Source organism: Silene latifolia, chromosome 10, assembly GCF_048544455.1.
Source record: "Silene latifolia isolate original U9 population chromosome 10, ASM4854445v1, whole genome shotgun sequence".
Classification (NCBI taxonomy): Eukaryota; Viridiplantae; Streptophyta; class Magnoliopsida; order Caryophyllales; family Caryophyllaceae; genus Silene; species Silene latifolia.
The window spans coordinates 88,704,136-88,721,137 of NC_133535.1; the positions used below are offsets into that span (position 1 = coordinate 88,704,136).

The 17,002-nt window shown below is 37.3% G+C and overlaps 1 protein-coding gene across 1 annotated transcript; it reads right to left on the bottom strand.

The window, feature by feature from the left end:
* Positions 1 to 1,590: 1,590 nt before the first annotated feature.
* LOC141607870 (uncharacterized) lies at positions 1,591 to 13,140 on the bottom strand. Its single transcript, XM_074427219.1, has 3 exons — positions 12,790 to 13,140; positions 12,015 to 12,727; positions 1,591 to 3,550 (listed from the first exon to the last, which is right to left on the bottom strand). Exons 1-3 carry the CDS (start codon positions 13,138 to 13,140, stop codon positions 1,591 to 1,593), a joined length of 3,024 nt encoding a protein of 1,007 aa, XP_074283320.1.
* Between the last annotated feature and the right edge of the window lie 3,862 nt (positions 13,141 to 17,002).

Sequence of the window (17,002 nt, forward strand, 5' to 3'; positions counted from 1 at the left end):
GCTCGCAAGCAATAAGCAACAAGAAAACTTGTATTAATCTCTAAACTTGAATGAATAAAACTGAATACAAAAGACCCTATTTATACTATAAGGAAACCGACCTCCATTCCCTAAACTTCCTTAACTTGTCCTAAACTGATTAGGAAATCCGACCCATATTATGGCAAATTGCCTTATTACAATCTTGCTAAGATTAGGAAAGAAACTATAAGGAAATAACAATACTACCTTAAATTTATTAACTAGAATTAGGAAAGCAAAAATAAGGAAACTAATAATCTTAAACACCTCCGTCAGCACACGACCTTGGCCCTCCTTGGTTGGCGTGTTGACTTAGACGGACTCCAACCCGTCACCTTGACCTCTCCATGCTATCATATTCACGATACTTGAGCCCATTTTGAATCCTTTAGAAATGTGAGTTACATTTCGACTAATTAAGACTTCATTTTCATTTTCTTCAAGTGCTCCTGCATCATTCTCCCCTTATTTTTGAGAATTTGACCTCAAATTTTCGTCATCTAAGTACGGTGACAAATCTCCAACATTGAATGCCGCACTTACACCTCCATACTCACTCGGCAATTCTAACTTGTAGGCATTAGTCCCATAGCTTTCAAGTATCTGGAATGGTCCATCGGCTCTTGGCATCAATTTATTCTTCCTCTTGGATGGAAAACGTTCTTTCCTTAAGTGTAACCATACTAAGTCTCCAACTTTGAAAACAGGTTGCTTTCGATGTTTATTTGTTTTCTCCTTGTATCTAGCATTGGCTTTCTCGATTTGTGCTTTAACTTGTTCACAAACTCGAAGAAATGCAGCTTGTCTTTCCTTTACTTCGAAACTCAACACATCCTTCTTTGGTATAGGAACCAAATCAATAGGAAGATACGGATTCACCCCATAAACAATTTCGAATGGTGATCTTCCCGTGGTCATTGACGGCGTTCGGTTGTATGCAAACTCAGCATGAGCTAACTTAACATCCCAATCTTTCGTACTCTTGCTAACCAAACCTCGTAACAAGCTTTCCAAAGTTCTATTAGTCACCTCGGTTTGTCCATCTGTTTGTAGATGATTAGAAGTACTAAATAACAACTTCATTCCAACCAATCTCCATAATGTCTTCCAAAATTAGCTTAAGAACTTAACATCTCGATCCGACACAATAGTAAGTGGAATACCATGTAATCGAACAATCTCTTTGTAATAAAGTTCAGCAATATTGGTAGCGTCATCGGTTTTATGACATGGGATGAAATGCGCCATCTTTGAAAATCGATCTACAACAACCATAATTGAATCCTTTCCTCTTTGAGTTCTAGGTAAACCAAGTATAAAGTCCATACTTACCTCATTCCACGGTTGTGTAGGTACGGGCAGGGGCATATAATGTCCCTTATTGAACGTACTCTTTGCCTTTTGACACACCACACACTTAGCCACGATCTCTTGCACATCTTTGCTCATCTTTGGCCAATAAAAATGCTCACTCAAAATATCATTAGTCTTGTTTACTCCAAAGTGTCCAGCTATTGCACCACCATGAGCTTCACGAATCAAAAGCTCTCGGATTGATCCGTTGGGAATTCATAATCGATTGCCTTTGAAAAGATAACCGTCTTGAACAGTATATAACCCCGTTGGCTCAATAATCTCCTTAGCAAACTCTGGATCAGATTTGTACAGTTCTTTGATATGTTCAAACCCAAGCATTCTCGCATATAACTCGATCAATAAAGTATGTCTTCGAGACAACGCATCAGCAACAACATTAGAAGCTCCCGTCTTATACTTTGATGAGAAAGTAAAAGATTGTAGAAACTCAACCCACTTGGCATGTCTTTGATTTAACTTCTGTTGTCCATGAATATGCTTCAATGCTTCATGATCCGAATGTAACACAAATGGTTTAGGTCGCAAATAATGACCCCAATGATCCAATGCTCTCACAATTGCATAGAACTCCTTATCATAAGTCGAGTAATTCAATCGCGCACCACCCAACTTTTCACTAAAGTAAGCTACTGGACGTTTATCTTGCACCAAAACAGCCCCAATCCTAACTCCACTCGCATCACACTCAATTTTGAATAATTTATCAAAATTAGGAAGTGTTAAAACAGGTGCGGAGCTTAGTTTAGATTTTACCTCTTCGAATGCCTTCTTTGCACTAGGAGTCCATACAAATTCACCCTTCTTCGTCAACTCGGTTATAGGCGCCATGATTGTACTGAAATTTTGGATAAACCTTCGATAAAATGAAGCCAAACCATGGAAACTACGAACCTCAGTTGTTGATTTAGGAACCGGCCATGCCTTGATTGCCTCCACCTTGGACGGATCCATGCTCACACCATTCTCACCAACAATATAACCTAGGAACACCACGCTTGACACCATGAACGTGCACTTCTCCATTTTGCCATATAGTTTATGTTTTTGTAGCATTATAAACACTTCACGGAGATGTTCAATATGTTCTTCCTTGCTCTTGCTATAAATAAGAATATCATCGAGATACACCACCACAAACTTGTTTAAGAACGGCCTCAACACTTCGTTCATCAATCTCATAAACGAACTAGGAGCATTGCAAAGACCAAATGGCATAACGAGCCACTCATACAACCCTTGCTTAGTCTTGAACGCTGTTTTCCATTCGTCACCTTCACGAATTCTCATTTGATGATAACCACTTCGTAAATCAAGCTTCAAAAATACTCGTGATCCACTCAACTCGTCTAACATATCATCCAACCTCGGCATAGGAAATCGATATTTTATTGTGATATTGTTAACGGCCCTACTATCAATACACATCCTCCAAGTCCTATCTTTCTTTGGAACCAATAGAGCTGGTACGGCACAAGGACTCAAACTTTCTTGAACATAACCCCTATCAATTAATTCTTGTACTTGCCTTTGTAATTCTTCTGCTTCTTCGAGATTACAACGATAGGCTAGTTTATTTGGTAATTGAGCTCCTGGAATTAAGTCAATTTGATGTTCAATACCTCTTAAAGGAGGTAATCCAACCGGTAATTCTTCGGGAAATACATCGCAAAACTCCTTTAATAGTTCTTGAACTTCACGGCTGCTTCCTTCACCATTGGCTTCTAATTCACGAACCATAAGAACATAGGCTTGTTCTCCACGAGATAGAACCTCTTCAACCTCACGAGCTTCCATAAATAAGCTCCCCTTCTTTGATTTCAGCTCCTTGATTTTATTAGGTGATAAAGGCTTCAAATTGAATGTTGTTTTGCCCTTGGTCACGCTATATATGTTAGTTCTTCCATCATGTTCAACCTTTCGATCAAACTGCCATGGTCGTCCCAATAGAATATGGCACGCACTCATAGGAATCACGTCGCACCAAATATCATCATTATAAGGTCCCAAGCTCAAAGAAACTAATGCTTGCTTCCTTACTTGTATTCCATTGTCCCCATTCAACCAATGCAATTTATATGGCTTATTATGATTCTCGGTTTGTAATTTCAGCTCATCAACTAACTCCTTTGACACAACATTGGTACATGATCCACTATCAATGATTAGATTGCAAATTTTAGAATGTACCTTGCAACGAGTGTGAAATATTTGCTCCCTTTGTTCAGCTTCAACCGGAGTTGTTTCTGTTGGAGCTTGTGTCCTCCACAAATTAGTGTGATAACATTTGTAAATCTCTTACAGGTTCACAAGGGTATACTTCGTATATTTAATCAATTGATTAACGTTTACCTAATAACGGTTGGCTTGCTAGAAAGTTTGACGTTATTATCATACAGATGGCGGTGATCAACTGGTCCCTAAAGGTCACACCTATAGGATGTGTTTGAGAAATGTGGTTATAGAAATATAATCACATTGATGCCCAAAAATGACTAAAAAGTTAGTCGATGTGTTGATGAGATAATTATTTAATGAAAATTAAATAATATTAAGTGAGACGAATTAACTGTCAATTCGTAAATTAAATATAATAAGTTATATTTAATTAAATATATATAATGTTAGCTTGGACGAATTAATCTGTTAATTCGTAATTAAATATAATCAGTTGTATTTAATATCAACAAGTTGAATGTGTCATAGTGGTAATAGTGAGGGTACACAAGCCAAGAGTTCATGGGTTCGATCCTCACTATATGACAATTTAACACACTTTATATATTTTTGGAAAGACCAAAAATAAGGAGAATTTTACTCCTTATTTCGGTTAGCTTGGACGAAAATTAGGAGATTTTTATCTTTCCTAATTGACTCCAAATTTCGGTCTGTATAAAAAGAAAGGTAGAGAATTATTTCTACCCTAATACTTTTTCTTGACCTAGCCTCTCTCTCTCATCATAAGAAACACAAAAACAACTAAATTTTACAGAAAATTTTAGATCGATTTCTAGCATAATCAAAGGGCATATCTCAGATCGTCTTGGGTGCAACTAATAGGCGAATATCAATTTTGATATTGTTCTTAGACCATATTTGCTAGGACCGAAGGTTAATTCTAAATCTTTTTACTTATGTTTATGTATTTTATTTTATGACCTTAGATCATCTTTATTAAATCGTTATAATCCTTCATGTTAAAGGGAAGTATACAGATTATTTCCCACAAGTGGTATCAGAGCCAAGGCCACGATTTTTATTTTGATGATTTTCATAAAATTGAATTTAAACAATAAAATTTGAAGGATCGAAAAAATTTTTCCAGCCGTGAAAAAATTTTTGTTTGCCGTCTGATTTTTTGCCAAGATGAAAATTTTGGCAGCCGTGTTTTTGTTCTTCTTTTGATGCGATATTTCCATTTTGATTTTTCATATTGTTGTTTTAATCAGTAAGAATGATTATATGAAGAATTGGTAGACGCTTTGTTTTAATTCGGATTAAATTAAGCTTAAATGGAATCGTCTTGTTGATGATATAAAAATTTGTTTTTGCTATATAGTTTTGGCATATACAGTTAATCATGTTTCATTAATCCATATGTTAATCTCGTTCTAATAGCATCTATAAACGATTTTTGTTCATCTTAATGTTTTTTGTTTAGGGCATGTTTGCCGCAAAAAGAAAAAAAAGGGCATTAGGGTTCCTGTTTTTTAAACCGTGGAATTTTTTTTATTTTTTCGTTTCTGTACTGTTCACGTACAGCAATAATAAAAAAAAAAAAAAATTTTTTTGGAAGGTTTTCCTAATTGCCGAAAGAAAATAAAATTTGGAAAGTTTTCCCTTTTGTTTTCCTACTTGCCGTGTATAATATACAAAAAAAAATAGGCTGTTTTTTTTTAAGTTTAGCCGTGATAGCTGATATATAAAAAAAAAAAAAAATTTTTTTTTAGCCGTGACCAATTTAAAACAATTGGATTTTGGTTTTTTTTTTTTGGCCAATTAGTTATTGTGAATCGGTTCACAATTCAAAGATACCGAGTTATTTTAAAGCGGTTTAAAATTTTGACGGATAGAATTCATATTACAAGTTTAATATGGATTGAAATGAAATTAATGTGATTAAATTGCGGAATTGTCACTTAATTTAATTTAAATAGGTGGTTTGGATAAATTAATCAACATAATTAATGAATTGTGTAATGTATGTTTAATTTATTTTTAGTTGATGCTTTTAATTTTGTTGAATGAATCGAATGAATGAATTTTATTTACGTATTTAATTTTGCAATCGGTTGTAATTTGTAATACTTAGTGTGGCCTTAGTCAATTATGTTTTCGTAATGAAGGAAACATGATTTTTATGTAATTATGAGATCTCGAATCTCCTTTATTTTAGTTTTGTGTTTTGAAATTAGAATGTAATTAATAGGTCAATTATGTAATTTTATTTATTGTAATTTCAAAGAAGACTAAAGATGAAGATTCAAGCTCACTCCCGCTACATGGATCAAGATGGAACATCAAGACAAGCTTCTCGGGTCCAAGGATGGATTCCAAACTTGTATTTATTGTTCATTTTGATAGGATAGGCCACACTAGGACTTTTACTGTATTTTTTTTTACGTTTTTCATTTTATTGCTTTTCATTCACATGTTAGTAATTGCATCATATTCCGCCTAAAACCAAACCACCTACTACTAAAATGCATGAAAATTGACTCTATAGTTGTATGTTAGTTTTCATGGACATGCAGATGTCACAGTCTATAAGCCATCACTTTAGTTTAAATCATTCTCGCATGCTAGATTATAGTTCACTTAAAATGAATTAAAAATAGTTGATGGGATCTTCCTCTAAAACCGGAAATTGAGATTAGTCTTTATAAGGGCAAACATCTATGAGTCCCTTCTTCGTCGGTAGGCCTAATATGACCCCTTCTACGTTGGGTAAGTAGTTGTCTTGACTTAGTTTACCTCAACATCATAGTCCGAAGAGTTTCTCGTGATTATGATGGACTAAAGATAGAATTTACAGAAATTTATCGACCAGGAATTCTAACGGTAGAATTAGCTAACAGGTTAGCTTATCAATTTACAGAGAATTGAGTCTTGGGGTCATTTATATAATTCTTGAGGAAGGTCAATTGTATAAATGTTTTTGAGTCTTCGCGTTATGTCATTAGTTCATTAGACTTAAAATAAAAATGATGCACATGCTTATTATTTTATTCTTCTTTCGCAGTGTAGAACACGTTTATTATCAATAATACTGTTACAACAAATGGCTGGAAATAACGCAATCCCAATGCCTAGTGCCACACTAGATCGTTCGTCCTGGCTAAAAATGTTCATGGACGAAATGAATCAGTCCACTCGACTGAAGAATGATGGGTCAAATTTTGCTGACTGGGAGGCGGCACTACGGAATGCTGCCACTGCTGACGGTAAGCTCGGGTACTTAACTAAGCCAATACCGGTCAACCCAGGCCCAAATGCAGGAGCCAACGAGTCACTCGCTTATAGTGATTTCGTTATGGAAGCGGGTGCGATAAAGAACGTACTCATCTTTGCAATGGAAACCAATTTGCAGAGACGCTTCATTGCCCAAGGTGCAAACAAGATTTTCACCACGCTCACTAATGAGTTCTCAAAGGCACCGAGAATCATCACATATGAGCATACCTATCGCTTCTTTGATGCGAAACTCCAGAAGAGCCAACCGGTTAGCCCACACATTCTTCACATGATTGAGAATGTCGAGAAACCTGAGTCACTCGAATTGTAGAATCGGTGAGAGCATTGTCATCGACCGAATGCTTCATTCTCTTCACGATGGTTTTGCCCTTTTCAGGGCGAACTACTACATGAATGACTTGAAAAAGAGTCCTCATGAGCTCCAGTCTCTTCTCGTGCAGACCAAGAAGGATATGAAATTGAGTGGGAGCATGAAGCAGGATGTTCTCACGATTCACAACAAGAGTAAAGGTAAGGGCAAGGCTCATGGCGACCTAGCTGTAGGTAAGCCAAAGTTTAAGAAGCCAGGAAATGGTAAGAGTGCGCCCGGTGAGACTAGTGGCTCACAGGGCAAGACAAAGAGCAAGGGCGGTGACATAGAGTGCCACCATTGTCACAAGACTGGACATTGGAGGAGGAACTGTCCCGTCTACCGTGAGGACATCAAAGCAGGCCGTGTCGCTCCTGTTGGTATGCCATCTTATATTCATATGATTGAGATTAACCATGCAAGTTTCGGAACTTGGGTACTAGATACTGGTTGTGGTTCTCATCTGTGTAATCATTTGCAGGGCCTAAAGAACATCATACCTCTCGGAAAAGGTGATGTGGACCTGCGAGTCGGGAATGGAGCACGAGTTGCTGCTGCCTCGAAGGGGACATATGTAATCCAACTCCCTAGTGGTTTTGAGTTATCTTTAAATAACTGTTACTATGTACCCAGTTTATCTAAGAATATTATTTCTGTTTCCGTACTTGCTAAAGACGGTTTTACATTTTCAATAAAGGATAATAGTTGTATTTTCTCTTTTAATGAAATGATTTATGGCAAAGCAGTTTCCATGAATGGAATTTATATCTTAGATCAAACCACGGAAGTATTACACATGAATAATAAGAAATTAAAGGTTGGTGACAAAGATCAAACCTATCTATGGCATTGTCGAATGGGACACATAAATGAGAAACGCGTAAAGAAACTCGTCGATAATGGGACTATTCCCTCATTCGGATTTTCTGCATATGGCACAAGTGAATCATGTTTCATTGGCAAGATGACTCGAATTTCCTTCAAAGGTGTAGGAATGCACGCTAGTGACCTATTAGGACTCATACATACGGACGTATGTGGACCTATGTCAATTACCGCTAAAGATGGCTATAGATATTTTATCACTTTCACGGACGATTTGAGTAGATACGGATATGTCTACTTAATGAAGCATAAAAGTGAGTCCTTTGAGAAATTCAAGGAATACCAGAATAGGGTACAAAACCAACTGGGTAGAAAGATTAAAGCACTTCGTTCAGATAGGGGTGGCGAATATCTTTCAAATGAGTTTGATCAACACCTGAAAGACTGTGGAATCGTTTTGCAGTTAACTCCACCGGGAACACCTCAATTGAATGGTGTGTCCGAACGGAGAAATCGAACGTTAGTTGATATGGTTCGATCCATGATAAGTCACACCGTAGTGCCTGATTCATTATGGGGTTATGCTCTTTTGTCACACCGCTCTTATACTTAACCAAGTCCGTCTAAAGTCAAGCGACAAGACTCCATATGAAATATGGAAGGGAACAATACCCAACTTGTCCTTTATTCGGGTTTGGGGCTGCGAGGCTTATGTCAAGTGGAGACACGAGGATAAGCTCGACCCGCGATCGGTCAAGACATACTTTATAGGTTATCCAAAAGGAACATTTGGTCATTACTTCTATTCGCCTACCGAACATCGAGTATTTGTTGCGGCTAGTGCGACGTTCTTAGAGAAAGAATTTCTCGAGAACAAGTCGAGTAATAGAACCTTCGAGCTGTCGGAGATTCCAACCAACAACCGAGGAATAGATGGAGGAAGTCGTACCTCCAACTGATGATACGGTTAATATTCCTGAGGAACCTAGGAGGTCGGGTAGAGACTGTCATCCTCCGGACAGATACATTGGTATGGTCGAGGAGAATGATGTTTTACTTCTAGAAAGTAATGAACCCGTAACCTATAAAGGTGCTATGGCCTGTTCCGACTCAAAGCTATGGCTCGAAGCCATGCAATCCGAGATGGACTCCATGTATGAGAATAACGTATGGGATCTAGTTGATTTACCTAATAAGGTAAAACCTCTACAAAGGCAAATGGCTTTACAAAATAAAGCGTTCCGTAGACGCGCAACCAGATATCTATAAGGCACGACTTGTGGCAAAAGGTTTCACTCAAGTGCAAGGATTGCATTATGATGAGATTTTTGCACCTGTAGTCATGCTACGTTCCATTCGGATAATCTTAACGATTGCCGCATTTCATGATTATGAGATTTGGCAAATGGATGTGAAAACCGCCTTCTTAAACGGTTATTTGGAGGAAGAGTTGTACATGGTGCAACCTGAAGGTTTCATAGATCCTGAACATCCTAAGAAAGTATGCAAGCTTAAGCGTTCCATTTACGGACTTAAGCAAGCTTCTCGGAGTTGGAATCATCGTTTCGACCAAGTGATAAAAGAGTATGGTTTCACTCGATCGGTCGAAGAACCATGCTTATATATCAAGTCGAGTGGGAGCAAGATTGTATTCTTGATATTGTATGTCGATGACATACTCTTGATTGGGAATGACATTCCTCTCCTTTCTTCGGTTAAAGAATGGTTGAAGAACCATTTCCAGATGAAAGATCTGGGTGAGGCACAGCGTATTTTGAGAATCCGTATCTACCGAGATAGATCACGACGGACGTTATCACTTAGTCAGGAGTCTTATCTAGATAAGGTTCTTGAGCAAGTCTCAGTCACCCACGACGCCTGAAGGGGTTGAACACATGAGTCGTATTCCTTATGCATCTACAATAGGATCGATCATGTATGCCATGATGTGCACACGTCCAGACGTGGCACATGCATTGAGTATGATGAGTCGGTACCAAAAGAATCCAGGTACCTACGGAGGACTAAGGATTGGGTATTGACTTATGGAGGAAATACTAAGCTATGCGCAGATGCTAGCTTCCAAACGGATCTCAGTCCGGGTTCGTCTTCACTCTGAAAGTGTTGTAGCAGATTCTACTACTGAACCGTTGAATTATGATAAGCATGTAGGTCATGTTAATTCCATGGGAATTAAACATGTTCCTAAGTTGTAGTACTTGATTATGGATTTGATACATTATCTTTTTCATATATTATTTATAACTTCATCGTTTTATATATAGAATATTTTGTTTTTCATGTGGATTGTACTGACAACATTGAACGCCACAAAGTGAACTGAATTACATTATATTTGTTTTGGTCCGTAATTGTCAATGTGAGCTGATAACTCCGGCTATTATATTGTGCAGTCGATTGATGGTGGGTTCAACGAGTCATAAGTCAAACGGTTGACTGATCGATCACAGATACGAGATTATGACGATACCTCGTAGGACAACTTTTTGTGACAACGTAATGGAGTCCTAAATGTTTAATAACATTCGGTGCCAGGTCGTGGATAGGACATCCATTGTGTTCCTAGAGTCGATTCTTTTGACTATCAACTATCTCTTGAGATTAAGGCAGTTTTAGGGTGACTTTGGTTTCTTTCTCACGGTCTACCGTAACTGGGGCTAAGTAGATTTTTTCTGGGTCATTTCATACTGTGCTTACATCTGCAGGATTCGAGTTGAGGAAAATATCCAACCCTTATCAGGTATAGTTATTTCTCAGGGCCACTCGAGGAGTTGTAACTGAAATGCATGGCCATGCTCGAATGTTGATTCGTTTATCAGTTAAGTTACTCTCTAGTCGGGAAAACCACTCTTGATACTGATCGCTTGTAAAATACGACCTTTGTGAATTCGGATTTGCAAATTGTTTTACATTGAGTGGGAGAAATTTTAAAGGATATGAGAATCGGTTATCACACATACACTTGTGAGGACAAGTGGGAGTTTGTTGGAGCTTGTGTCCTCCACAAATTAGCGTGATAACATTTGTAAATCTCTTACAGGTTCACAAGGGTATACTTCGTATATTTAATCAGTTGATTAACGTTTACCTAATAACGGTTGGCTTGCTAGAAAGTTTGACGTTATTATCATACAGATGGCGGTGATCAACTGGTCCCTAAAGGTCACACCTATAGGATGTGTTTGAGAAATGTGGTTATAGAAATATAATCACATTGATGCCCAAAAATGACTAAAAAGTTAGTCGATGTGTTGATGAGATAATTATTTAATGAAAATTAAATAATATTAAGTGAGACGAATTAACTGTCAATTCGTAAATTAAATATAATAAGTTATATTTAATTAAATATATATAATGTTAGCTTGGACGAATTAATCTGTTAATTCGTAATTAAATATAATCAGTTGTATTTAATATCAACAAGTTGAATGTGTCATAGTGGTAATAGTGAGGGTACACAAGCCAAGAGTTCATGGGTTCGATCCTTACTAGGTGACAATTTAACACACTTTATATATTTTTGGAAAGACCAAAAATAAGGAGAATTTTACTCCTTATTTCGGTTAGCTTGGACGAAAATTAGGAGTTTTTTATCTTTCCTAATTGACTCCAAATTTCGGTCTGTATAAAAAGAAAGGTAGAGAATTATTTCTACCCTAATGCTTTTTCTTGACCTAGCCTCTCTCTCTCATCATAAGAAACACAAAAACAACTAAATTTTACAGAAAATTTTAGATCGATTTCTAGCATAATCAAAGGGCATATCTCAGATCGTCTTGGGTGCAACTAATAGGCGAATATCAATTTTGATATTGTTCTTATGCCATATTTGCTAGGACCGAAGGTTAATTCTAAATATTTTTACTTATGTTTATGTATTTTATTTTATGACCTTAGATCATCTTTATTAAATCGTTATAATCCTTCATGTTAAAGGGAAGTATACAGATTATTTCCCACAGTTTCCACATGAAGATTACGAATTACCAAACACTCCTCTTCACTCAATGGATCAACATCATAGGCGACGCCTTCTTCTTCGTCCTCTTCAATATCAGACAGTTCTGTTGACTGTTCGGTTTGAACGAATGCTGGAACTATCTTGCGCAATTCTTGAGCGGTAAGTGCTCTCTTTTGTGGACATTCATTACCTATGTGACCATAGCCTTGGCATTTAAAACAGCGTCTTAATGAGCTACCCTTAGGTTCCACGACACCCATACCTTTGTCCTTTACTTCTTTTGTCACAACTTCCTTTTGCTTGCTCGTTGTTGGTTTAGAATAAGAACTCGAGCTAGAACTTGCTCCTTTCGAATAGGTATAGGATTTCTTTGTTTTGTCTTGCTTTTCGAATTTTAGAGCCAAACGACACACATCATCAAACCCATTGTAAATCTGAACCTCAACTTTTGATGCAAGTGACGGTATTAGACCCTTGATGAATCTTGCAACTCTAAGCTCTTCCTTCTCTTCAAGATCACAAACAATCATCATCCTTTCGAATTCTTTAATGTACTCGGCCACAGACAGATTTTCTTGTGATAAAGATTGCAATTTTAGGTAATTTTCTTGCTCATAATCTCTTGGTAAGAATCTTCTCATAAGGTGCTTCTTAAGTTTCTCCCAAGTATCAATCTTGCTCTTCTTATCTCGCTTCCTCTATTTTTTTTCAAGTTTTCATACCACAATGATGCATATTTAGTGAGTTTTAGAATAGCTACCTTGAATTGTTTATGCTCATCGTATTCCTTGTACTCAAAAACTCGTTCAGCTTGCCTAATCCAATCCAAAAACTTTTCGGGATCCAAATCTCTATTGAAATCAGGTATGTCAAGTTTTAGACCTCGATCATCATCGTTTTTGTTCCACTTTTTGGACTTGGAAACCGCATCATCAAAATATGATCCACGAGACCTACTATGACTTGGACTTCGTTCTCTACCTCGTCCAATTGGAAGGTTCTTCATCATATACTTTAGCTCGGCCATAGCTTGTTTCATCTCATCTAGCTGTTCTTGAAGTGTGCCTGAACCATCACCGGTTGTCTTGCTGGAATCGTCCTCTCCCGGCATCCTTACTTCCCAAGATTAACTTGTTAAGAAACAAATTAATAACCTTGCTCTGATACCAAATTGATGTAAAATCTGGTCGATTTTATGGGTTTAAACAGTACGTTGGCCTGTTCGATTTGTGTTGTATAATACGCAGCGGAATAATAAACTTTTTATTTGATTTTTATATGTTTTTGAACGAAAATTAAAAGGATATGACGTGAATAAACTCTCCTCCCTCGCAAGAAACTAGAACTCACATACGACTGAGTTTTTGTGACTCTCACCTCGCAAGGATCAACCACACTCTAATCTCTCCCTCGCAAGAAAAAAATAACACACTCAAAGCTCGCAAGCAATAAGCAACAAGAAAACTTGTATTAATCTCTAAACTTGAATGAATAAAACTGAATACAAAAGACCCTATTTATACTATAAGGAAACAACCTCCCTTCCCTAAACTTCCTTAACTTGTCCTAAACTGATTAGGAAATCCGACCCATATTATGGCAAATTGCCTTATTACAATCTTGCTAAGATTAGGAAAGAAACTATAAGGAAATAACAATACTACCTAAAATTTATTGACTAGAATTAGGAAAGCAAAAATAAGGAAACTAATAATCTAAAACACCTCCATCAGCACACGACCTTGACCCTCCTTGGTTGACGTGTTGACTTAGACGGACTCCAACCCGTCACCTTGACCTCTCCATGCTATCATATTCACGATACTTGAGCCCATTTTGAATCCTTCAGAAATGTGAGTTACATTTCGACTAATTAAGACTTCATTTTTATTTTCTTCAAGTGCTCCTGCATCACTAACTCAACCAAGACACAACAACGCAACTAAGAACTCAAAACAAAACCCCAACCTATAAAACATGAACTCTTAACACCAACTCCACCAACTATTCCTACCTCCCTAACATGGCTCACGATATCGTCAACTACATTATAGACTCTCCTGACACTAACTCCATACACTACCAACTACCATCCACTAACATCAAACGGAATGTTACATTCTACCACCCTTAAAAGGAACTTCGTCCCCGAAGTTTACTCACACTCATAACATTATCTTCCAACTGTCAAAACTATCGAATTCATAATCATCATCATTCAACTGTCAACACTATTGAAATATTCTCACACTCCTAGACATCACACTACTACAAGCACGGTCACGACCTTTAATGAAATCAACCACAACACGAATCAATCTTTTATTCTACATCAAGACTCAAACTTCCAAATCTACTACGACCTGTACAACCATTAAACTCTCTTTGTCGCATCCTACTGCTCTTAAGATAAATGTTACGTCCTCATAACTCACTAATACTAGATCCTAGCTATATCTTCTCATTATTCTCATCACCACCGCATGTCAAAGATAACCACATATACTCTAAACACTCGCCATGCATATATCTAAGGCTCTCTTAAACAATTCTCATAATTCAATTCACTCGTCCCACCACCTAACCTATACCTCAAAATCTTTAGCTTAACCCAAAACTTCAACTCTTCCACATTACCGCAACATGACATACCTCTCTATATAAACTATATAAAACTCCCATCGCCAAAAGCATAACTCACGATCCACAATTGTTACGTACACTCACACTAGATCCTTAAGTTCTTTTCTTTCATTACCGCAAAACGCAGACATAACTTAACATGACACCAAATCCCAATACCCTGCACTCACTATCTCAACAAAAGATTATGAACCACCTGCCACTTTCAGATCATTACAACACATGTTCCACGAATCACTTGCCATGACTATGACTACCGATGCCTCATCTTAAAACAAGATCAAAATTACTGTAACAACTTCTCACAACTGTGTCCCATCAACAGAATATCACTATACCATGATAACAACGAAAACATATACAACTCTCTTCCATATCATACTCTACCCTCATTCCCAAACTGAAACTGGTAAGAAACATCAACAAACAAAACAACAGTCTACATGTTCAATCAAAACTCACAAGGAACGGCAGCAAACAAAACAACAAAATATGTTTAACTTGTATGTACTTTCGAAAACTCGTATCATAATCAGCTCGCCTATTCCACCACAACCGGTGACGGCATCACAACACCGCCACCAACAGCCACGCCGCGGTGCGAAAATACTTGCATCACAACACTAAGTACCGTGCCCGGATCACCACCCGAGGCACCACAACCACACCGATAGACATCACAACATACACAATCCCATAAACACTGACTCAATATAACATCTCGGACAAGAAAACTTACTCAAGACTGCTTTACTAGATCACAACACCATATATCATACGAAATAACAGACAAGAATCTCATGCATACCATGCATACCTTTTCACGGAATAAACATATATCATGAATACACATGCAAGTATAACCAGTCATGTCAGACCACCCAAACTATCACTTTTGGTCATCATTCCATTAAGTTACCGTATCCAACATATATTACAGAACATTCAGATAACAACATTATAACTATCACACCATGCCGCTTCTCGTGAGGTCACAACCTCACACAAACATTTATATACATCTTAGACCCATAATCACATCCAACTAGTCAATCCTGATCACGTAAGTTACCACTCAACAAAGGTTACCTGTCGCCCGAGCTTAACTCATATGCCCCTCATAACATATTTCCCCATTCGCATAACCATCACCTCCTGTCAAGAATAACCATTCAACTAGTACTCAACTACTAGCAACCGCCTCCTAAGACCACACCTCATACTTCCTCACAACCGTACTCATCAATCGGGTCTCTATAAAATCAATCCCTTTAGAATTGCCAGTTTTTTCTATTTATCATCACTCTTAACCATTAGTGACAACCTCTCAACCCTACCATCGTTCGGACATCAAGCCTCTTACACTCATCTCTAAACATCATAGTTTCTTTCCTATCTTTGGTTAACATCCCAATTAACGATCATCAAATCCATCAACAAAATTACCTCAACATTCTTCTCAACACTATCCTTAATTGTATCATCATCTAACTCTCCAGTCTCCACCAAAATCTCATATCATGCAAATATTCTACCAACTTCTTACTTTCCTTAATTCCTCAAAACTCAAGATTAATCATGTTGTCCCGAAACTCCTATATAACCATTAACTAACATCCTCATGATTGGTATCACACATCTCGACGACTCCTTACCTCTATACCACATAACTCCGGTCAATATTTTCCTAGTTTTACTTCCCTCGTTCTTTTCTTTTACACTCGACAAAATCAGTTAACCATAAAACTCCTTATTACTTCTTCCTAACTCTTTAGTGCTCCGATTACCTTCTCATTACTCCAAAACTCAAATCCCATTATTTCTTATCGATATCATCTCACTCTTTCTTACCATAAATATTCTCTTATTATGCTATCACTCACCCTTGCCACAAATCCATCCATAGAATCAACGTTTACTTGTTCAAACAATTGCATCTCCCTTTTTATACCTCTAGAAATCAAAATTCATTTTATACCGTTAATTGCCCAAGGAAATCACACATTAGTTTCATATCTTGAATCACAAATTCCCAAACTCACTTAATATCTGCAAATCTTCGACGCGACATGTCTCCATTAAGTTAACTATATACCACTCTTCTCAATCCCTCTAAAACGACCTTTCATTATATATATATTCTTAACCAACACAATTCCTAACCATCTCCCTCCATAATTCTTTACACATTTCAAGTTGCTACTGTCACATTCTTCCTTTCAATCTATTCATTGTCACGCTCCTTAGACTCACATCATCCTTTGCCCATATTTACTTACTTTTACATTATTCAACACACAATCATATCACTCCTCCCGTCTCACAAAACA

What these genes read in the sequence shown, in the direction of transcription:
- LOC141607870 (XM_074427219.1), bottom strand. Translation starts at nt 13,140, where the DNA reads ATGCCGGGAGAGGACGATTCCAGCAAGACAACCGGTGATGGTTCAGGC. An exon ending in ATGAGCATAAACAATTCAAG is followed by an intron (nt 12,728 to 12,789) that starts GTAGCTATTCTA and finishes GAAAAAAAATAG; the next exon opens with AGGAAGCGAGATAAGAAGAG. An exon ending in GAAACTGTGGGAAATAATCT is followed by an intron (nt 3,551 to 12,014) that starts GTATACTTCCCT and finishes AATCATTGATAG; the next exon opens with TGGATCATGTACCAATGTTG.